Here is a 22,308-nt window from a genome sequence, read left to right as displayed (position 1 = left end):
CGCGGCCGGCGGGGGAGGGGAGCGGAGCCTCCGCTTCCCTCCCCCCTCGGCCGCGTCCAGCCCCGCCGCTGAGGGAGAACCCCCGGTTTTCTCACTGGGGACCCCGCCTGAGGGCCGTTCCGGGGTGCGGGAGGGGAGCTGCGCCATCGCCGCCCCCGTCCCGCTGTCCCCCGGCGGGAGGAGGCCGCACCCTGGGCCTGAGGGGAAGGGGGGGGGGGGGGGGATGCGGGCTCTTGGGCCTGGCCCTGTCTCTTGCCACCCACCCACAGGACAGGTGGACACGCGAGGCGACCCCCCCGCTGTGGTGGCAACCCCTTTTGTCCCCTCAGCTGGCCCTTTGGCCACTTCAGGTGGAGCTGGGCCCTCAGCCCGGCCTCTCCGCTCCACCCGGGAATTATTCCTCCCCCTCAGCGCCCACCGCTCTCCTGCGTGGGGGCAGTGGATGTTGCAGTGCTGTTACTTGGAGCACATCTCCATTAGCCTGAGGGGGGTCTTAATGCATGCACACAGTCCAGGGGTGTATTTCCTTAATAATACCTAATTAGCGCACGCCTTCCTTCACCTGCAGGTCAGGGTATCCGGATAACCTCCAAAATGTGCCTTCCGTCCCTCTTTGCCTTCCAGCATAAGGCATCCGAGCGGTGTGTGTCCCTGCGGATAGTTACAGATAGTTTAGTACATCCTTGCTTGTGCGTAGCCCTTCTGGGATAATTAATTAGTGAGTAGTTGCGCCTTTAATTTGCATGCCTTTCTCTCTGGATATCTCTCTAAAGAAACTAACGGTTATTTTGGTCCATATGGTTTTTATTCTAAAATGAAAGAGTAGGAGGAACGCTCAGTTAATACATTTCTTAAATTACAGTTTATTTCCGTTTCAGTCTTCAGATGCGACAGTTGCTCTTACAACTCATTTTTTTTATCTGCATCCTTCAGGTTTTAGGTGCAACCTTAAACAAACAAACAAACAAAAAAGTCCCGTGTGTTTGTCCATTGACCATTGTTGAACAGATTCAACAAGTGGACTTTGTATTTCCCCAGTCTGGCATTAAGTACCCTGCAGGGGCTGGGTTTGGGGGGTGGTTTGAGTGGCAGGAGCCTTTCTCGCTGGTCCTGTGGAAGGAGATGTTCGATCCATGTCTTAAGCTTCACAAGCCTTTTGTGGGAGGAGGAGGAGGCTGGGGAAGGAGGAGAGAGTTAGGTGAGAACACCCACTGAGATGAATGAGCACCTCTTACCTCTCCGAGCTGTTGTTCTAGATTACAGCGAGGTCTGTTCCCTGGGGAGAAGAGCGGGTGGGCGAGGACACCCACGGAGATGAATAAGCATCTCCAGGCTCCTCAAAGCCGTTGTTCTAGGCTATGGCAAGGTCTGCTCATGTTTACCTGGGAAGAGAGCTCCTTGAGGTGAATGGACAATTTCACAAACGCTAATAACGCTTTCTTTATATAAAAGATCTACCTCTACCTGCTCCGTCATTCATATGCATATTTGGATTGCCTTGAAGTTCGGTAATTACGGAACCGCAGAATAATGAGGGTACAGTTTCACAACCTTTCTCTTCTGAGCCAGTCCGTCTGGCCTGATGGCTGCCAGGATTCTGTGCTCCCACAGCCCTGGCTGGGAGGGGGGTTCCCCAGTCTCCATTCCCTGTGCCGTGTTTGGGACTTGTCATACCCTTCATTCAGGTCTTCTAAGTCCATTAAGTTGTCAAAGTTACCTTTTTGATGTCTGGTTAGTTGGGGTTTTTTTAAGTAACTGGGACCAGAGGGGGAGTGGGTCAGTGGCAAACGTGGCTTCAGCTGACTTGGGATCTCTGTCTGGGTGCTTCTAATGGAAATGTGTGTTTCTTTCCTCTCTTGCCTCAATGTTACCTTTGCTTTCTTGTTGGATTAGTTTTCACCTGGGTCAGATCCCCGGTGTTGGTTTATTCTACTCTTGCACAATAGTTAGTGTTGGCACAAGGAGGGGACAGTGGGAGAAGAGGAAAGGGCAAGATTGTCGTGTTGAGAAAAAAATGCGGATTCAGAGCGCTTTCTATTGATTATGAAACCAAACTGTCAGTTGTGTCAGTGTAACTGAGGTGCACAGTTAATGAAATCATCGACATGATCTTCCTTATTTTTTGTGAAACTGTCTTAACCCTTTCAAGCGTCCTGTTTTGCATTATCACATGGTTATAGGATCGTAATTTTGGGAAGGGAAGAAGTCAGTTGACGTTCTTGCTGATGTTAGTAGCATCCAGCGAAACTCTGCCCTTCGATATGACTTGATTTGTTTTTTAAGGTTAGAAAGCCTAACAATTATTCGTTTGCCTGCTTTTGCAATCAAATCATGAATGATCTCTGAAAGTTCACAGGTTTACTTAGCCTGGCCAGTGCCTGACAGTGTCTAATCTTTGTGAGAGCAGCGCTGATCTCTGTCCTGAATACAAAGCTGGTGCTTTGGAGACCGCTGATTCTTCAAGGGGTGCCTGAGTCAAAAGACCTGAGCTCCCAGAGTCACAGGGATAGACCAGGTTGCAGATCCTTGGTAAGGAGCAGGAGCCGCAGCTTCCACTCCACCTGGCACATCTGGGGAAGAGGAATTTGAAGGGGGTGGGTTTATCAGCTCCAAATAACTCTTCCCTTAACTTCCATCATGTAAGGAGATGACTCGGAGTTGCTGGCGGGAGGACCGTTCTTATAAGTTCTTGCATTGCTTGGAGAACTCTTAATTTCTTAGTCTTTCTGCACTAAGAATAATTGAGAAATAATCTGTTTTCAAAATTATGTCGTCTCTTCAATTTGCAGTCTCACGTTGACATGTAATAGCACTACCGAGCTGGTGCTGTAAAGAAATTGTTTCTTTTACTTTTGGGTGTATTTAATATATTTTTACCTCGTGTCAGATGATGAGAAGAATCATATTATGCAATCAGCTGCGGAAAGTGCTCCATCAGCACAGTTGGGAGAAACTGGTTATCCAGCTTCAGAAGTAGTTTAGATTTCAAATGGAGGTTCGGGTGTTACAGTGTATGTTGTGCCACTGATAGGATTTCATACTTTGTATTTTTAAAATACTTACATTTATGGGAATACTTAAGGTAAAGCGCAACGTTGTGAAAACAAGCAGTTACAGGTTTTTAAAAATTGAGCAAGGCCCTATTTTTGCAAGAGTTAATGTGTAGAAAAGGAGCTGACAATAAAAGCGACACTTAAAAAAAACATTTAAATTGATACAATACATTCTTTTACCGAAGTGATGAAGGTTATTTCTCGCACCCGCTGTCCTAAGAGGAGAGAGCAGAACCAATACCCTATCTCTGTTGCAGTCTTGAAAGGGAAAATACTATTGCTGCTGCAGCTTAAACTCTCCCCCCACACGCAAAGAAAATGAGCCCTTTTGGTATTCCCCGGGGCCAGCAGCCCCTCTGCTGCCGTGCGTGGCATAGAGCCGCCTTTATGCCGAGATCCTGAACAGAGCTGGTCCTGTGCTCCGCTCCGACGCCTTTAATTGCTCGAAGTGACGTTCGGAGAACTAGTGCAGAAATAATACTTGTAGCTGCTTGTGTTTTTAAGTGCTGCGTCTCCTACTTTGTGTGTATTGGCTCTGAAGAGAGGTTGATGCTGATGAAAACGTGCAGCCTCCTCCAGCTCCGTCAATCCTGCTGAAATCGGTTGCGGTGGAAAACTGCAGAAAAATCAGTGGGGTTTTATATACTAGCTCTCATTAATGGCAAAATTATCCCTGTTGGCAAGAGGAGTTTACCATCCCTGGTCTTCGTCATTTGAAAAGCTGTAATGTAGATGTACTTCCAGTTTTGTCCAGTTTTGCTCTGATTCAGGCGCGTTTCACCAGAAGCAGTGGCAAAATCAGGTCTGTTCTGGTGCGAACTGGGCTGATGTTCACAGAATCACAGAATCTTCTAGGTTGGAAGGGACCTTAAAGATCATCTTGTCCAACCGTCAACCTAACTGACAAAAATAGACACCCACACAACAAACAAGGAGCATCATCACTAAACCAGACCTCCCAGCACTACATCAACCCGTCTTTTGAACACCTCCAGGGATGGGGCCTCAACCACCTCCCTGGGCAGCCCATTCCAATGGCTGAGAACCCTTTCAGTGAAAAAATTTTTCCTAATATCCAGCAGAATATGTTACAGAAGGCAGGCTGGGGTGGGGGACAGAGCAGTCACCTGCTGCTTGTATTAGAACTGATTCTTCTACTTCATGCAGATAATGGGTCACGGGGCCAGTGCTCAGCATAAAATATTTAATCATAGAATGGTTAGAGCTGGAAGGGACCTTAAAGATCATGGAGTTCCAACCCCCCTGCCATGGCCAGGGACACCTCCCACTAGACCAGGTTTAATGAGCAAGCACCCATTCCAGGTGGGCCCACGTTGTCAAAATTTTTATCTCTTCTATGCTGGCAGCTAAATTCTACCCATGAAGAAGGCAAAGGGTGAGACCCTGGCCCAGGTTGCCCAGAGAAGAAGCTGTGGCTGCCCCATCCCTGGAGGTGTTCAAGGCCAGGTTGGATGGAGATTTGAGCAACCTGGTGTGGTGGGAGGTGTCCCTGCCCATGGTGGGAACTCGATGATGTTTAAGATCTTTGTAACTCTAACCATTCTATAATTCTATGTTTGGAAGCTAAAGACAGCATCATGTCACAACCCAAGAAGGTGTTTTTATAGAATGTGATTTGAGTAGCTTTGGTCTGAAAACTTAGTGTAGTGACCAAGACATGAGTGGGGATTTTCTGCCTGTTTTCAAGCCTAGAGAGAGGTGGATCATCCCAGTAACAGAAGCCTTGGCGGTTTTAAGCTGGAACTGTGCAGTGTGTTAACCTCTATTTAGGGATACAAGGATGTGCTCTTTCTGTCTGTCCAAACAGATGTAATATCACTGGAATTAGGTGTATTGCCTATAATGTGGTTTCAGTTTCATCTCCCAGCAGAAGAAAGCAAATGTTATCAAACTTGACTGTGAAGTATAAAAAAAAATAAATCTTAATGGCAGCCTTGTACATCTTATATTGACCGATCAGTAGCCTGGCTGTCATCTGGGCAAAACAAAACTTGAAATTCACCTCACCTGTGCTAAAGCAGCTGAACTTTGTAGTTACTGAGGAGAGCACAGTGCAGCTGTACTTTAAAAGGAGGGGTCGTTGCCGAGTCCAGAATTCCCCCCCCCCCCCAGCAAAGCTCTGCTGGTCCCAGATGGATGGTCCTGTTTCTTTCTCTGTTCCTAGCAGTGTGCTTCATTGCGTGGGGAGCTCTAATGCTGCCTCTCTTTTCCCAAAGCTGCCTTATCCAGTTGTCTCCTCTTTTCCCCAGCATTTCTATAGAAATAAATTACCAGATAGAAAAAGATCCGTACAGGAAATCCGCTACAGCCAGTTTCCAGTAAAAAATCTTTTTGAAATATGACTAAATTTCGTTACTACAGTGCCTCATCTTAACTACTTGTTTACACATTCAACCAGTCAGTTGAATCGGTTTAAAAACTGATTTAAGTAAACTGTTCCAAATATCTTTTACGTGTTTATTTACAGATTTAAAACAAGTAAGTTCTATTTTGCTGGAAACTTTTCTGGCCAGTTTTATTTAAGAATGCTCACACACAAAGTTGTATGTGTTTGGCTATACAATTTAGCTAGAGTGTGATTTTTAAATTGGCATAGCTTTGCATTTTATACCAATTCTTATTTATGCTATATATCTCCCTGCCAGGAAACCTGCTTCCACTCTGCAGATAGACTCACTGCATTCTTTAATTCCCAACTGTAACGTGAATGGAGTAAAATTATGCTGGAGATGTCCATGTTAGGGTAATTAAGCTTGATTACAGATTTCCTTTTTAAAACTTTTCCCAAAAAAGTCTTAAATCAAAAAACACAGAACGCGAACCTTGGCTACTACTTGAAATTTTCATGGTTTGATGAAAAATGGTGCAGAGAGGCGGGGGGAAGCATTAAAAAAAACCCAACCCTAGTGGCGGTCTTCCAGAGAGATTGTGGGGGTTTTTTTAAGCTTCCTCTTGTAAGAAATTTTAAATAGTTACTGATTCGTACGTTTTTCTTCTGTCATCAATTAGAGCGATACAGGCTGCTGCCAGATGGAAGGTAAACTATCATCAGCCAGGTTTTGGAAGTGAAGTTAGGAGCTGGGGTATTGCAGTGGACACAAAACACATGCATATGGTGATGAAGCTCCAGTTACAGCAGGATATATTCACTGCAGGAGTACCTGTGGTGGTTCTCCCCAAGAAAGAGGGATGGTGTCTGTTGGAAAAATCCCCCTGACTGTAATGAGGAGAAAAAGCAGAGAATAAGAATGTCACAGAGACAGGAACTAGTCTGAGCAGTGGTTGGTTGAGAAATACCAGGGGCCCCCACTTTATTCAGTGCCTTCTCCCCGCTCTGGTGTGTTCCTCGGGTGCTGGGCAGCTGAACTGATCCTTCTTTGTGGCAGTCGAACTCGGAGCAGCATGTTTTTTGGGGCTGAAGCCAGTATTCCTGCCTTTAAAGTGAGCAGTGAGACAAGAATGCTGCTAACCGCTCCAAGTATCCTCTAGTGGATCAACAAACAGATGAATAGCCTTTCAGAGCCGCTGGGCTTACTCTCACGGCAGCAAAAGTACATTATCAGAAGCCTTATGTTTGCAATTATGCAGCCTGAAAAATCTCAGGTATTTTTGTAGTGATATCGCGGACCCTGTTCTAGTGGGGTTAAAGGAAGGTAACATTTTTTTGACTGCTGATTATAGAAAACCTTAAACTTCCTTTTTTTTTTTTTTTTTGCTGCACGGAAAAGTCTGTCTGGTCTCTTGACCTGTAGCTTACTTCCTTTGTTCTGTGCTAAGCACAGGCTTGCTAATTATCCTTAGTTGTTTCATTTGGTAATCAACACCTGCAATAATAGCGGTTTCCCATTTGTTCCACTGTACCCCGTTCAGTGCACCAGAACTGTAGCTCACAGGTAATCTCTGCTCGAACCTTCTAATATTTAAACTATATTGCTATCATAATTTCACTGTTTGACATAAAACCATATTCATATATTTGCACAAGGGTAATGCACACAGTGTAATGTGCGTTTGACAAGCCAAGGTAAATTGGGTGTTACAGCGGGGAGTCGGAAGAAAAGGGCACAGGGATTTACTCCTGGGTAAATAGAGCGTCTCTCTGCTTTCTCCTGGCTGGGAGAAGACATTCATAACTGCCAAATAAATTCAGTAATCAATGGGAGAATTTAAATTGGGTTGCTGTAGGTGATATTCCAGAGCTACTGCGGGGAAAATGCAATAAATCTTCCAGACCTTATCTACTGGAGCGATTTACCGCAGGAGGAAATATTTGGTGTCCTAAGCATGACTTAGGGCACAGAATAACTCTGACGTGCCAGATATTGATTACCTTAATCTTGTCTTCAGCGTGGCTAAATATTATTATCTTAAACTGAGTATTTGCAGCTCATTAAGTTGTAGAACTAGTGAAGTTGAATGGGTGAAAAGGTTGTTCCTTGAGTGGCTTGGCGGGTTCTTATCGAATGGCCACTATTAAGAAATCTGAGGCAGTTGGTATTTAGAAACATTAATACTAAAAGAGTTCTAGAATATCAGTAATATTGTTAATTGTTGTGATTCTGCCCCAGTATATATGCTGCAGGGATTTGATATGATGGATATAGAGATAGTTCCTTGTAATTATGACTTTCTGGGACTGGAAGGGGCTCTAAGGTTTCTGGAACCTTTTCTTCTCCAGGCTGAACCCCCCCAACTTTCTCAGCCCCCCCTCCCAGCAGAGGGGCTCCAGCCCTCCCAGCATCTCCATGGCCTCCTCTGGTCCCACTCCAACAGGTCCAGGTCCTTCTGCTGTTGGTGGCCCCAGAGCTGGAGGCAGCACTGGGGGGGTCTCCCCAGAGCAGAGCAGAGGGGCAGATTCCCCCCCTGGCCCTGTTGGTCTCGCTGCTGGGGTTGCAGCCCAGGGTGCAGGGGCTTTCTGGGCTGCCAGCTCACATTGCTGGCTCATGTTGGTTTTCTCATCCATCTCATCCATCAAATCCAGGTCTCTCCAGTTTAGAGACAAGGATGTCCTGTGAGACAGTGTCAAATGCTTTGCCCAAGTCCAGGTAGATGACATCAGTTGCTCTTCCCTTGTCCACCAACGCTGTCACCCCTCTGTAGAAGGCCTCTGTCCTGGTTTCAGCTGGGATGGAGTTAATTTTCTTTCTAGTAGCTGCTGTGTTTTGGATTCAGTATGAGAATAATGCTGATAACACGCGTTGTTTTAGTTTTTGCTAAGTAGTTTTTTATATTGGTCAGGGAAGCTGAGAAGGGAGCATGGACAGGACAAACTGGCCAGAGGAATATTCTGTACCATAGGCATCCTGCTCAGTATAGAAATGGGGGTTGCCCAAGGGGTAGGAATCCACAATCATTGCTCGGGATGTGCTGGGCAACCAACCCATCATCAGGTGGTGAAAGCGTCTCATGTTGTATCACTTTATTTTGTATATTCTTTTATTATTATTCTTATTTTTCTCTTTGGTTTCTCTTTGGTGGCAGTGAGCTGCGTGGCCCTCGTTGCTGGCTGGGGTTAAACCTCGACAGCCACCGAATTTCTCAGGCACAATTTACCCTTAGGGAAGAGATGAGATTCAGTTAAAAGGGTTTGAAATCACAGTGGGTGAGCGGGTATCGTCCATCTCGGTTGCTGAAATGCTCTCGTTCAGTTCTTCAATGTACTTCTTCCCTAATTATACCTATCTGAATAATACATGGTTTAAATTGTCATTTTTAACCATGTGTAAAAGGTTACCATGCAAAACCTCAAGCGCAAGCTTAATAAAGCTCATTCTTAAAAGTAATTTACTGACATCAATATTGTTTACTAAAAATAGACAAAAGTAGTTTGGGCTAATTTCAAGAAATAGAAGTAACGTTTGAAAGATTCTTAACCGCGGTGTTGTTATCTATTGATACATATTTGCCTCTCCTTATTTTTTTTGGTAGAAAATGATGCACCCTGTTGCCAGCAGTAACGCAGCTTTCTGTGGGCCCGGCAAGAGTTCTTGCCTTAACGAAGACGCGGTGAGATCCGCCGACCAGTTTGACTTGTACGCCAGCCAGCAGAGCAAATACGGCCACGCCGTCGGCCACAAACCCATCGCCTGCCAGAGACAAGATGCCTTGAACGAATCCCACTTGCAGACCACGAGCGGCAGGAATCTAGAGACAAAAGACGAACTCAAGAAAAAGAAAAACCTCAACCGATCCGGAAAACGTGGAAGACCCTCAGGGACCACAAAATCAGCAGGGTACCGAACCAGCACAGGTCGACCCCTGGGGACCACCAAAGCAGCTGGATTTAAGACAAGTCCAGGCAGACCCTTGGGTACGACCAAAGCGGCGGGATACAAAGTCAGCCCAGGCAGACCTCCAGGTAGCATTAAAGCTCTCTCACGGCTTGCAAATCTAAGTTATACGTGTGGCAGTGCAGCTTTTCCCTATCCTATGGTGCATAACAGAGGAGTACACGCTGCTGGGGAAACCAGCAGCAAAATGAAACAGCCTAATGAATGAAAGGAGGGAATTAGTAACTCCTTACTAATCTGCTTTACTCTGAAGTTTGGCATGTTTCTTGCGTTTTCTTGTAGTGTTCGCCTAAGTCTGAGTTTCCTAGATTTTATTTTTATTCAGATAATGCCACAGCTTACGAGTGCAATTCAGTAACTTAAAGCAATGTGGAGAAGGCACTGGTTTAAAGGAGTTTTTTGTTGGGTTTTAAATCATAATTTATAAGCAAGTCTGAAGTGTTGCATATGCCTTGGTGTCGATACTCACGTAATGTCCATGTCCCTAGTTTTACATTCACTTTCTGGTAAATCTAGTTGTGTGGTGATGTATTAAATAATTGAAATAAGGAGGACAGAATTAGCTGGCCGTTGGTTCATGATGTGGCCTATCCCACAGTAAGGAACTTGGCTGGTTGAGCTATTACTTATAAGAAAAATTGATGAAGAAAGCAGCAAGCTGTGTTTCCCGCTGCTGCAGGAGCTTCTACAGACCTCAAATAGATAGTTTTTAAAAAACAAACAAACAAAAAACCCAGCCTCTTTTTCTAAAAGTGCTGATTTCAGGTGGGCTTTTGTTTCTGGAGTTGTCGCAGTAGGACGATTTTGACTAATACTCCAGAAATACTTTAAAAAAATATTAAAGGAACCTGAGCATTTGTACAGCGCGTTACAGCTTCACAGCGCCTTATTAATACAAGCTAATTTGCCTTTAGGTGATAGCTGTTCTTTTACTTCTGCTGTTACAGGATTCTGCTCTGTAATTTTGAAATGCCTAATAGTACCTATACCAAACCGCAAATAATTCTTTGAAATTTGAAATATTTTATAAGAAATTAAGTACTGTTCATTCTAGTTACGCACTTGGTTAATATTAAACACTATGTTCTTAAATCTGTAAATAGCTATTTACACTGTTTTTTGCCTTTAAAAATCTGTGCTTAGGTGGCGACAGTTTAATAGCTTTTAAAGTATTAATCTATAATGTTTACAAATTAAACTTTTTAAATAGAGACTGTTGCCAAGTTTTCAGACTTAGTTCTGCCAGATATTCCTGGAAATACAGTTATTTCGTTGTTTGACACTTAGACTATATTTAAGTTATGGAAGCTTATATATCTACCAAAGGACACCGTTTTCATGATTTATAAAAGCAAACTGTATAGCTGATGCAAACAGGATGCAGTTTACTGCACTGCTAGACCCCAGATATAAAGTAATTCATCTATGCACGCGAGCTGAAAAAAATGTTGTTGGTTAACTATAAATACCTTTCTTGACTCAAACTAAAACCTTCCCTCCTTCCAAAAGAAATGTCCCATTTTTCAACTGGGCGTGTTTAATTTTTTTTAAGTGTGAGAGAGTTGTGTGAGTGCGTGTGTGTAAAAGACTTTAATCTAGACTTCAAAAAAAAGCAGTCCTCAATGTTGCATATTGTTTGTTCTAAATTTATTTTACTGGAATTAAAGCTTTTTCTTTTTTTTTTTTTTTTTTTCATCTGGAAGAAAGTTTACGTTTAAGTTGTCTCACGTATAACATGACATTTTGATAAATTTATAGCTTCAACTATCTGGGGAGGGGGAATAGAGAGAGAGTTTGCTGATTTGGGGGAGCAGAAAACTTTTGAGTTAATTGAGCCTGTGCTGAATGAGTCATGGTGCTGATGATTTTTGTTAACATAAATGCTGTTCTGGCCTGCTGTCGTTTTGATGAGAACTCTTGATTTCAGTGCTGACAAGTTAAGAAACAGATGTCATGTTTCGTACCTTTTTTATCAGGAAAAAAGCAGCAAGCCTTCAGGTGTTCCAGTGATGCCTAACACATGTTGAGCTGGACTTTATGCTGTACTTTACAAAAAATAGGTGTGTTGAAATTGGTTTGGGGGAACTGTGTATGCACTGGCAACTAAGACAATGAACCTCAACTAGACTGGATGGCTCCTTAGTGGATAGATGAACTAACGGCAGCTAAACTGCTACTAAAACAAATCGTTTCTTCGCGCTGAAGCTCTGAAAACCCGGTTACACGTTCTCTTCCTCGAGAAACTGGCGAGGCCTGAAATTTAGCAAATCTTCCTCAGAACGCTCTCACTTCTGACACACGCCACCGGGAGTTAATTCGCCCTCAGGATCTGTGCTGTATTTGGCTGTTTTTAATCCGATGATTTTTTCAAACAAAAGACTGCTTTAAGTTCTTTCCGAACTCAGCTGGGAAAGCAGCCCCTCTTCAGCTGAATGTAGTGACGGCGGGAGTGTGGCACCTCGCTGGCAAGGAACGTGTTGCATGTCACCACTGTCCCTTGGAGAAACTCCACTTCTTTACCTCCTCCTCTTCCTCCCCTTCGCTCCTGTCCCCGTTCCTCACTGGGGCATCGGCCCGACGGTGCTGTGCTGTGTGTCGGGAGGTAACGCAGACGTATGGCTCTTCTGCTCCTAGAATGAGTTTTGTATTCCAGTACGAAATAATGAAATCATCCGAGCAATTTCTGTTCATTACCGTGTTTATTAATTACATCAGATGGAATATAATCCCAGTGAGAAACAATTAACGCTGTCAATTATGAAATGATGAGCGTCAAGTAGGAAAGTGTTCAGAGAGTCTTAATGGGGCTCTGGATTTAGCAAGGAGACCAGCCGATTATTTTCTATCTGACTATGGTTTTACTGGTGCTGTGCAGCGAGGGGAAGAAACAAGAAGTTTAAGAGATGCAAAGTGAACTAGAAATGGAATTTTCAAATCCTTCTGCTTTTCCAATGTATAAGCCGCAGAATACATCCTGCTTTTTTTCCAACACTTTTCTTTCCGTGACAAACACTGAAACAGCATGTTAATGCCTAAACTCTATTAGTACCAATGGGAAAACTGGCCTTTTCCCCCCTTAGTCTAAAAACATAACTTGTAAGGTAAATTGCTTATTTTATATTATATATCATAATTCAGCTATTCATAAGCTAGGATCACTGTTGTGTGTTAACACTGTTCAGAAGATCTAAATGTCAAGTTTGATTTTTAATAATTCCTTTTAATTATCAAGTTTCTAACGTCTTATTTATACATAAATGAAATGTATTAGCTTGCTATTATTCCTTAATGACGCTATACAAGTTCACTGTTTAATATACATATAGTAACTACTATTCAGTTTCTGATGAAATTTACTTAAACTTTAAAACCAAATAATTTTGCTACTATAAAGTCTTGCACTGGACATATTCAACATGCTAGCACCATATTTTGGCAGAAAAAAAAAAATCAGATACCATCAGAAGTGGCTGACTGATATCAAAGATAGTATTTTTAAAATCAGTGGTTAGCTTTGTCGTTAAAGCAATGTTCTTTAGAGCTTGGATTTAGTTGGAACTAATAAAAATAATGACGTATCGAGAGCCATTAATGATCTCTGTTCCAAATGAATATATTTTCATTTTGGTCTGAAAGACCTTAGAGAGTTCAGTCCAAACCAAGCCTTGTCAGTGAAAAGTGATGTGTCTGTGAAAAGAATTACTTGGAACCACAACACGCAGAGTAATTCAGCTGAGAATTTAAGTCCCTCCCCCGTTTTTGAAGAGCTTTAAAAGGCAGAGCAATGTGAAGTCATTCGTCCGATGGTTTCATGAGCTGTGACTCTGCTGTTCTTTGTTGTATGTATGATAATGTTTCACGCTATCCTTAGAGTTGACAGTTAAAACAGTTGATAACAATCATAAATACTTTGAACTGCAGACTTCCTTTCTGACCACAAAAGAAGTTTATTCTTCTCTATTTTAATGCATATATTTTAACACCGCTTAAATATATTTATGACTTTAGTAGAGATTAGACCTTTCTCCTTGTGATTTTTTTTTCTTTTTTTTTTTTTCCAAATAGATAAATCTGTAATCTGAAATTTGAACCACTTTCTGATACTTTAATCTTTCATAATTTGCTTTTCCACAGGTTTACTTTTGGGGAAAAGAGTAATCTGTTCAATAACTAGTATCGGCACCCCGTCCTCTGCTGTAAAAAGCCTGACTAGATACTGTGTATGTTTTTATGTCCATGAACTTGAGCTACTCGTGTGCAATTATGTGTATGGGAATGGAGTAGTGTTCATGATCTGTATTTACATCATCATATGGATGTATATTTATTAATAAAGTTAATACTTTAAAACCTAATGATTTTTTTTTTCTCTGGGATGTTTTTTTGTTTGGTTTTTTTTTTTCTTTTTTTTTTTTTCCAAATAGATAAATCTGTAATCTGAAATTTGAACCACTTTCTGATACTTTAATCTTTCATAATTTGCTTTTCCACAGGTTTACTTTTGGGGAAAAGAGTAATCTGTTCAATAACTAGTATCGGCACCCCGTCCTCTGCTGTAAAAAGCCTGACTAGATACTGTGTATGTTTTTATGTCCATGAACTTGAGCTACTCGTGTGCAATTATGTGTATGGGAATGGAGTAGTGTTCATGATCTGTATTTACATCATCATATGGATGTATATTTATTAATAAAGTTAATACTTTAAAACCTAATGATTTTTTTTTTCTCTGGGATGTTTTTTTGTTTGGTTTTTTTTTTGTATCTTTTAAATTCTGGCTGCAGCTGCCTCTTGCCAGCGTTACCAGACCGATGGCCTTCTCTCTTAGAAATGCTGGTAAGGGACTAGAACTGGCACCGAAATGTTTTGGAACACCTTGTACAGATTTTGCTTCAAATCCAGCACTTGTTGTGTTTGTCCCTGGCCTCCCCAAAGCGTAATTGAATCCGACTGCAGGAGACAGAGTGTGTTCTTCCCTCTGGGGGCTTCAAAATGCCCACGGGATTTGTGAGAGCTGGGAAGCCACCCTGTTGGGTGATTTTTAAATTGAATAAATAACCTTTCAGCATACTTTGCTTTCTGAATTTTAACCCAAGATGTGTACTGCTTCTTACAGGCAAGTCCCATGTATTGGAATTAAGGTTTGTATCTTTTAAATTCTGGCTGCAGCTGCCTCTTGCCAGCGTTACCAGACCGATGGCCTTCTCTCTTAGAAATGCTGGTAAGGGACTAGAACTGGCACCGAAATGTTTTGGAACACCTTGTACAGATTTTGCTTCAAATCCAGCACTTGTTGTGTTTGTCCCTGGCCTCCCCAAAGCGTAATTGAATCCGACTGCAGGAGACAGAGTGTGTTCTTCCCTCTGGGGGCTTCAAAATGCCCACGGGATTTGTGAGAGCTGGGAAGCCACCCTGTTGGGTGATTTTTAAATTGAATAAATAACCTTTCAGCATACTTTGCTTTCTGAATTTTAACCCAAGATGTGTACTGCTTCTTACGGGCAAGTCGCGTGTATTTGAATTAAGGCAAAAAGCCCGTATGAATTGCCAGATATTGGAAAATAGAGGAATGTTGCTTATTTTTTAATGAACTGAAAATGCTGCTACAGTAACTTAATTGTTCTTATCCTTTCACTCAAATATGAGAAGAGGGGAGGAAAGGGATTATAGCTACATATGTATAAATAGTGAACTGCTAACTTGTTTTTCCTGTGTTTCACATGGAAATCGATTGGAGAGTGGTCATTATTCATTATTCTGTGATGAGTAAGATGTATTTATCCCTGGATTCTAGCAATATTCCGATTTATATTTGTTGGTAAGATGTGCTCTAAATACCACCCAACCCCTCGGATTTGGCATTCAAAATTAGAAAAATGTAAGCTGCTGAAAGCAGTTTTGGAACAAAACTGGTGGGAATTTTAAGAAACGTCCCTTCTCTGTAATGCATAAGCACTGGGATAGTGTGTTTGTTGTGGGTTTGGTATGATAAAGCCTGACTAATTCTTGAGAGCTCATTAGTGTGCCATTAACAGATTGCTTATTATAGTCACCATAAAAAAAGAAGGCAGTTTTGCACAAACCCTTTTGATTTGTGTTATGGTAGGAAGGATATTTTTTAGGATTAAACCCACAGAAGCATCTCAGATGGTGGTGTTCTGCCAGAAAGCTGTTATTGTAAAGGTTTTGGGGTATCACCACCCGTGTTTGAGATCCAGCACCAGCCCCTGGTGGCTCTGAGGTGAGAGCTGGGACCCACGTGGAGTCCTTGGCCAGGAGAAGGAAAATTGTTTTCAGATTGAAAATGCTGCTTTGTCCGAATGCAATGATAAGGATGGTTGTGATAAGGACAATGGGGCAGCTTGGATTCTCTAAGTGCTCTTGCTTTCAAGCTTTCTTGCTTGGTCTGTGTCAGCTGGTCTCATTAAATATTTTCTCTCTATCTGCAAACCTCATGTTCTGGATCTTTAGACTTTTACATCCTCGCTATTAGTGCTTATACAAGTTGGGGTTGGAAAGAAAAAAAATTTCCAAGCAAGAAAATATGCATTATAAAAGGACAGAGTTGGGGAAGTGTCCTCTCGTAAAAATAAAGAGAAAAATGCCATTTCTGTAATAAAGCTGATGCCCATCTGCATTTTTGTGCACATACAGTGTTTTCCTTGCTTTTTCCCCAGTGTGTGTGGCTCATACTCTTGTAGTTCATAATTCTCACTCCCTTTTTAAGAGATGCAGTTTTGGCAAAATCGCATTGCACGGTGCTGGCAGTTTGAAGAAAACACAGTAAAAAACTGGGTATTGCCACCTGAAGCACTACGTTCATTTTCAAAATGCCACAAATTGTCCTGCAGCTTCGCTATTAAGTGGAAAGCAAGTGCTAATTCTGTGACAGGAGGATTATCTATTTCCTAAAAAGAAATACCACAATATTTATCTTGCCTTCTAGCTTGGGACCTTTGCTGCTATGCTGACGGACAAGAGCTCGTCTTTAAGCTTTTTAAAAATACCTCTCTAATTTGCAGGCTTTTGCCCTTTCCTTACCCAGCCTGGCTGAAGGTGAAAGTTTAGTTTTCATGTGCAAACATCCCAAACTCAATTTCTGTTTCTCTACCGTGGGTGGAAATAGGGAAACCCTTGGGCTGGCCGAGGCGGCTGTCGGTCCCAGCAGGCCCTTAGGGCTGCGACAGGGGCTTGTAACAAAACACAAGATGAGTTAAAGGGCAGGTTTGTGTGCCCCCGCAATCACCCTTCCCTCCTAACAGCCTGTCAGCTCCTGGGGATGATACTGCCCTCGCTGCAAGAATTTCTGACCTGAACTAATTTAAACGAGCAGTGAAATGCCTGCAATCTCCAGCAGAGCCAAGCCTATTACACCGCGTCGTACGGCTCTCGGTGGCCTTGGCCCCTACGAAGGTGCTGCAAATGAACCGGTGTCGCTGCCCTACAGGCAGGTCCCGTTGCTGAGGCGAGAAAATTTGGGTTAAAACCCCTCACTATTTGTATTCAATGGTGGCAGAATGGGACCTGAGGTGAATTCTGTGCCGCTCTCCGAGCTCCGGCGCATTTCTGTCCCCTCATGTGGGCCTCACGGGCACCGAACGCTGTTTTTGGAGCCCGCGGACGAACGTGGCAGAGGCGGGCGCGCGCCCGCCGGTGCGGACTGCGCTGCCCTCCCTCCCCGAAGGCCTCTCCCCACAGAAACACCACCGGGACGAGCGCTCGGAGGAGGAGGAGCGCACACCGTGCGCAGCAAACGGCAGGGAGCCGGTCCCGGGGCGGAACCGCCATCCCAGCCCCGCCGCGGCCTCTACCCGCCCACAGCCAAGACAAGATGGCGGCACACCGCCCTCACGGCGCGACGTACGGACGTACGCACGCACGGCGTTGGCGCGCCGGAAGCGGAAGCGGACCGGTGGGGCTGGTGTTCCGGCGGAAGTGGCCGTTGTCCGGGGAGACGCAGCGCTGTGGCGGCGGCCGGGGCCGGGCCGAGGATGTGGTGGCCGCCGCTGCTGCTGGTGCTGGCCTTGCTCGGTCGGGCCCTCCCTGCAGGTGAGGACGGCGGGCCTCAGCGATGGCGGCTGGGGTGGGCCCTGGGGACCCGGGAGGCGTGTGCGGGGGGGGCCTCCCCGGGCCGGGCGGTGCGCGGGGCGGCGGAGGCTCGGGAGCGGCGCGGAGCTGATCTCTCCCTCTCGACGCAGGGTCGGTGACGGAGCAGAGCGCCAGCGGGCAGTCCCGCTCCCCCGAGGGCGGCCCCGCACAAGACGGCGGCGAGCCGGTGCGGTACCGGACGGCGGAGATGGCGGACGCCATGCTGGGCAGCGGGCTCCCCGAGCAGCAGGCCGTGGTGCTCTCGGTGGTGCCGGGGGAGGTGAAGGAAGGCCAGGCGCCCGCCGTGGCCAAGGGGGCTTGCGAGGCGGCGGGCGGAGGCGATGGGTGCGGCGCGGGGAGCAGCCCGGCGGGGGCCCCGGGTCAAGCCGGGCTGGAGACGGTGCCACCCGCTCCAGCCGAGGAACCGAACGGCACCGACAGCGCCAAAGCTCCCAAAGTGAACTGTGAGGAGAGAAACATCACCGGCATCGAGCACTTCACGCTGCAGATCCTGAACGTGTCTCAGGTAAGCGAGTGACCGGGGTCACTGCTCGGGGAAGGTGTGAGGGTGGCAGAAGATGCCCCGTCAGCACCTGCGCCTGTTTCAGTGTCTGGCTTAGCAAATTGCTTTGTGTAACATCCTCTGTGCTGGCAAAAAGAGAAAACGTCTGGGCAAGGAGGCTTTTCGTGCCATTCTGAGCAGAAACAAACGGAGATAGAGCTCAGTCCACATGTCTGTGTCTCTCTCTGAGTGCCTGCAGTGAACTGTCGCCTTTCCTGCCGCATGGATTAGTGTCGCTCTCTGACACTGTTAATGGCTCTCACTGCCAGTACCAGGGTCTGTTTGCAGCTTGTTTCTTATAATAGTTATGTGTGTGGGTTTTTTTAAGTAACAAACTTTTAACACAACCTTTTAAAAAGGTTAAATACAATTCTCCCTCTGTTTTAAAACGGTTAGACAAATGTGCAGCCACTTGATAAATATTGTCAAGTATCTAATTGATTGTTGAACGGCACAGTTCTATGTAGAAATTAACTCTGTTAGATATGTAATTGTCCCCGTTTGTTTTTCTTCTGCTTTCCTGCAGGACCTGATGGAGTTCTTGAACCCAAACAGCAGCGACTGTACCTTGGTCTTGTTCTATACGCCCTGGTGCCGCTTCTCTGCCAGCCTGGCACCTCATTTTAATTCTTTACCTCGAGCTTTCCCAACTCTTCGATTCCTGGCCCTGGATGCGTCTCAGCACAGCAGGTGATTCACATTTCCTGTGCTTTAGCATCACTTTATTTCCGTTAGCAACTTGTGTGTTTAAATACAAGAGAGGGGTTTTTTTTCTTATAAAGTGAAAATTTAGTGAAACTGACAGAAACTGACAGAAACCCACTCCCTGTGGGTTTCTTTACCTTCATGCGTTGTATTTGCTTTATGCCCACCAGTTTATCAACTAGATTTGGAACCGTGGCTGTACCCAATATCCTCCTTTTCCAAGGTGCTAAACCCATGGCTAGATTTAATCATACGGACAGAACGCTGGAGACGCTGAAAGACTTCATTTTTAATCAAACAGGTATGTAAATCAGCCCTGATGTGTCAGTAGGGCTTTCCCCTCCCTGGTGTTTCTTCTTTAATTTCATGAAGACCTTGAGAGGACCCAGCAGAGGTTTCTATAACCAGTTCCTGTAGGGAGCTGGATTTCAGGGCGTGCTGGAAGCAGAAACTCAGCTTGCTGGGCTGCTCTCACAGCGTCGGGGGAAGCAGTGGGGTTTAGCCAGAGAGGGGGCTGGAAGGATTGAGCCCATCTTCCTGCCCAAATGTTTAATTTGGGAATGAAGGCAGATGAACCTCGGGATCATTGCCAGAGCTGTGTAAGGCTGACAGCAGCTCAGAGATGAGATGGTTTCAGTTCTTGTGCTGGAGGAGACAAAAGGATTCCAGTTTCCATCATCTGGTTGGCCACCCTGTGAGCTCAGCACCAGCCAACTCTCTGGTTCTGTAAAAGAAAAAAAGCAAAACAAAATGAAAAAAACACATTTAGGCCTACGAAGGTCTTCGTTAGAGGCCAGAAGTTGTTACATTTGCTAATACAGCAGAAATACTCAATGCAATATAAACAAAACCACTACAAAAAAAACCCAAAACCTTACAAACTTACACAAGGCTGTGCTGTGGAAGGACAGAACAAACCTTCTCCTGTTATGAAAATACACGTAAAAATCAGTATGTTTTTATGCAAGCAAACTGCATGCGAGGTCTATGTTAACACAAAGGGACCACCTCGCCAGGATTTTCAGCCTGAGAACAACAACCACCTCGCCAGGATTTTCAGCCTGAGAACAGCAACAAAGCTCCAAATACAACCAACTTCTGTGTGTTTAATGATTATTACGCAGCTCCAAATACAACCAACTTCTCTGTGTTTAATGATTATTATGCAGCTCCAAGTTACATTTGCTAATACAGCAGAAATACTCAATGCAATATAAACAAAACCACTACAAAAAAAACCCAAAACCTTACAAACTTACACAAGGCTGTGCTGTGGAAGGACAGAACAAACCTTCTCCTGTTATGAAAATACACGTAAAAATCAGTATGTTTTTATGCAAGCAAACTGCATGCGAGGTCTATGTTAACACAAAGGGACCACCTCGCCAGGATTTTCAGCCTGAGAACAGCAACAAAGCTCCAAATACAACCAACTTCTGTGTGTTTAATGATTATTACGCAGCTCCAAATACAACCAACTTCTCTGTGTTTAACGATTATTACGCACGTGGATCAAGTGCTTCATTTATTTTATTTTTTTTTAGGTATAGAAGCCAAAAGCGAGGTGGCTGTGACCGAGGCAGACTGGGAAGGTCCCTTGCCCAGTGTTTTGACCAAAGGCATAGACTGGTTGCTCCTCTTCTCCTTGCTTTTCCTGGCTGGTTTTGTCATGTACGCTACCGTCCGCACGGAGAGCATCCGCTGGCTCATCCCGGGGCAGGAGCACGAACACCAGGAATAATCCCCCCGTGCTGGAAAAGGGACAGAATTTCCCACTTAATTGGTAAAGTGGGAATTTGTACGGACTAAAAGTACAGAAGAATGAACTGTTGAATCTGGTGGTTGTAATTTATAAGCTTGACTAAAAATCTGCTTTATTTATCGACCGATGAATCTGTATAAAGCGATGAATGCGGTAAGTAAACAAATATGAGAAAACATGAACTAAAGAAGTATTTATTAAGCTGCTCTGATGGGCTTATTTTTCATGGACTTGAATGGAAGTAGGTGGTAGAGCTCGACTTTGCTCTTCTGAAGAGTTCCTGGTGCTTTGTGAACGGAGTGAGGTTTTCACAGCACGTTGGCCTGTGCGTGTGGCGCTGCTCGGTGGAGCTGTCCCCTCTGGTGGAATCTGGGCATCATCTTCTGCAGATCCTCCACGTAAAGCTACACGGACGATGTGGTAGCCACTGGAATCAGGATGTGTTAGCCCACGTCATACTCAGTTTTTTGGTTCATGTATTCCCAAAATACAGCATTTTTAAAGAAAACGGTGGTGAATGGTGATGTTGCTAAAAAAGTTTGACTGGCAGTAAAATGAACTATGAAGAAAAAAAGATGTTTTAAAAAACCAAGTGTACTTCAAATGAGTTATTTCCTTTATATACCAGCAATAACAACTCCAAAGCCTGTTGTACAGCTCTTGACAGGGTGACTATTTCCCACCTTTGATGCTGGGGTTGGATGGTGGGTGGTGGATTTTTTGGTGCTCTCTGAGTTTTTGACAGTGACAGCTCTTTATAAAGTTTAGACTAACTCCTAAACCTCTCCTCATTGTGTGTGTGTACACAAATTACTTACCACATTCTTACAGAATTAAATGACACTCACTATCCTTCCCTTTTTTTTTTTTTTTTTTAAATAAATCGGGTTTTTAGCATAACCTTTTAAGTCCCTTTCTTACAGGACTGAAAATTGTCCCTGGAGTATGATCACCTGCCTTAATTAGTAAGAGCAGGGGTGAGATTTATTTAAATTTCTGCTGGCTGCAGAGCCTGCAGCTGAGGCTACACAAAGAGTGGGTGTGGGGTTGTGTTGTAATTGGCATGGAAGACTTTGGATGAGGCACGGGTTGGTATTTTGTGTGGTTTTTTGGATTATTTGACTGCATGGCATTTGAACCTGGTGGGGGTTTGCTGATAGGAGGCTTCAGAGTGTGAATTAAGCTGGGAAGAAATGAAGATGGTAAGAAGAAAATAAGATTTGACAATGAGCTCATGTCCCCAGAACATAATTTTTTGGGTGGCTATGCCTTTCCTGTTTGGAAAGCTGAAGATGTGTGTTAAAAAGAGCCCAACACCATCCTTGAAGCACCATCCTTGGGTGAGTTTGAGTCGTTTAGATGTGGTGTTGGGGGACGTGGTGTAGGGGAGAACTTTGTAGAGTGGGGTTGATGGTTGGACTTGATGATCCCAAGGGTCTTTTCCAACTTGAACACTGAATCACTGAATTCTATGAGCACTGACCAAACTTTGATTTCACCCAAGATAAAAGTGGGAAGTATTTTATTGGTAAAGATTTGAGATTTTTGAACGATGAACGGGTGCATTCTTGCTTTGTTTGAGAGGCTCAGGGCTGGATTCTCCCCGGTAATTATCTCCCTGCCTTTAATGACCGTGTCGTTACAACCGGTGCTGTCTCTTATCTCTCTTACCTCCTCCCTCCCGTCCCCGCTGCCCTCGGGGGTCGGTGCCGTCCCTTCCCCGTCCTCCCTCACCCTTACCGGGGAGGAGGGAAGGACACGGACATCCTCCTCCCGCCGTGTCCCCCGGTTCCGCCCGGGAGAGGCGGAGCGGGGGCGGTGCGGAGC

At 44.5% G+C, this 22,308-nt stretch overlaps 2 protein-coding genes across 5 annotated transcripts; both read left to right on the top strand.

The window, feature by feature from the left end:
• The first annotated feature begins 572 nt into the window (after positions 1 to 572).
• Positions 573 to 13,719, top strand: LOC106891531 (chromosome unknown open reading frame, human C5orf24). Of its 4 annotated transcripts, none has more exons than XM_014948141.1 (2): positions 573 to 718; positions 9,003 to 11,334. In XM_014948141.1, exon 2 carries the CDS (start codon positions 9,006 to 9,008, stop codon positions 9,570 to 9,572), a length of 567 nt encoding a protein of 188 aa, XP_014803627.1. In that variant the 5' UTR covers positions 573 to 718; positions 9,003 to 9,005; the 3' UTR covers positions 9,573 to 11,334. The 4 variants fall into 4 exon arrangements, with proteins under 4 accessions (XP_014803627.1, XP_014803628.1, XP_014803626.1 ...); XM_014948142.1 differs by having other exon boundaries at positions 620 to 641; XM_014948140.1 differs by lacking the exon at positions 573 to 718 and adding an exon at positions 1,516 to 1,536.
• A 3,561-nt stretch (positions 13,720 to 17,280) lies between these two features.
• On the top strand, positions 17,281 to 21,073 carry TXNDC15 (thioredoxin domain containing 15). The gene is made up of 5 exons (XM_014947797.1): positions 17,281 to 17,413; positions 17,563 to 17,978; positions 18,541 to 18,704; positions 18,890 to 19,020; positions 20,264 to 21,073. The coding sequence occupies exons 1-5, from the start codon at positions 17,356 to 17,358 to the stop codon at positions 20,458 to 20,460; spliced, it is 966 nt and encodes a 321-aa protein (XP_014803283.1). The 5' UTR covers positions 17,281 to 17,355; the 3' UTR covers positions 20,461 to 21,073.
• Positions 21,074 to 22,308: the final 1,235 nt, after the last annotated feature.

The sequence above is a fragment of the Calidris pugnax genome, unplaced genomic scaffold, assembly GCF_001431845.1.
Source record: "Calidris pugnax isolate Ruff unplaced genomic scaffold, ASM143184v1 scaffold27, whole genome shotgun sequence".
Classification (NCBI taxonomy): domain Eukaryota; kingdom Metazoa; phylum Chordata; class Aves; order Charadriiformes; family Scolopacidae; genus Calidris; species Calidris pugnax.
The sequence above is the reverse complement of the archived record's forward strand: the minus strand, read 5'-3'. Positions and strand labels throughout refer to the sequence as shown.

What these genes read in the sequence shown, in the direction of transcription:
- TXNDC15 (XM_014947797.1), top strand. Translation starts at nt 17,356, where the DNA reads ATGTGGTGGCCGCCGCTGCTGCTGGTGCTGGCCTTGCTCGGTCGGGCC. An exon ending in CGGTCGGGCCCTCCCTGCAG is followed by an intron (nt 17,414 to 17,562) that starts GTGAGGACGGCG and finishes CTCTCGACGCAG; the next exon opens with GGTCGGTGACGGAGCAGAGC. An exon ending in AGATCCTGAACGTGTCTCAG is followed by an intron (nt 17,979 to 18,540) that starts GTAAGCGAGTGA and finishes GCTTTCCTGCAG; the next exon opens with GACCTGATGGAGTTCTTGAA.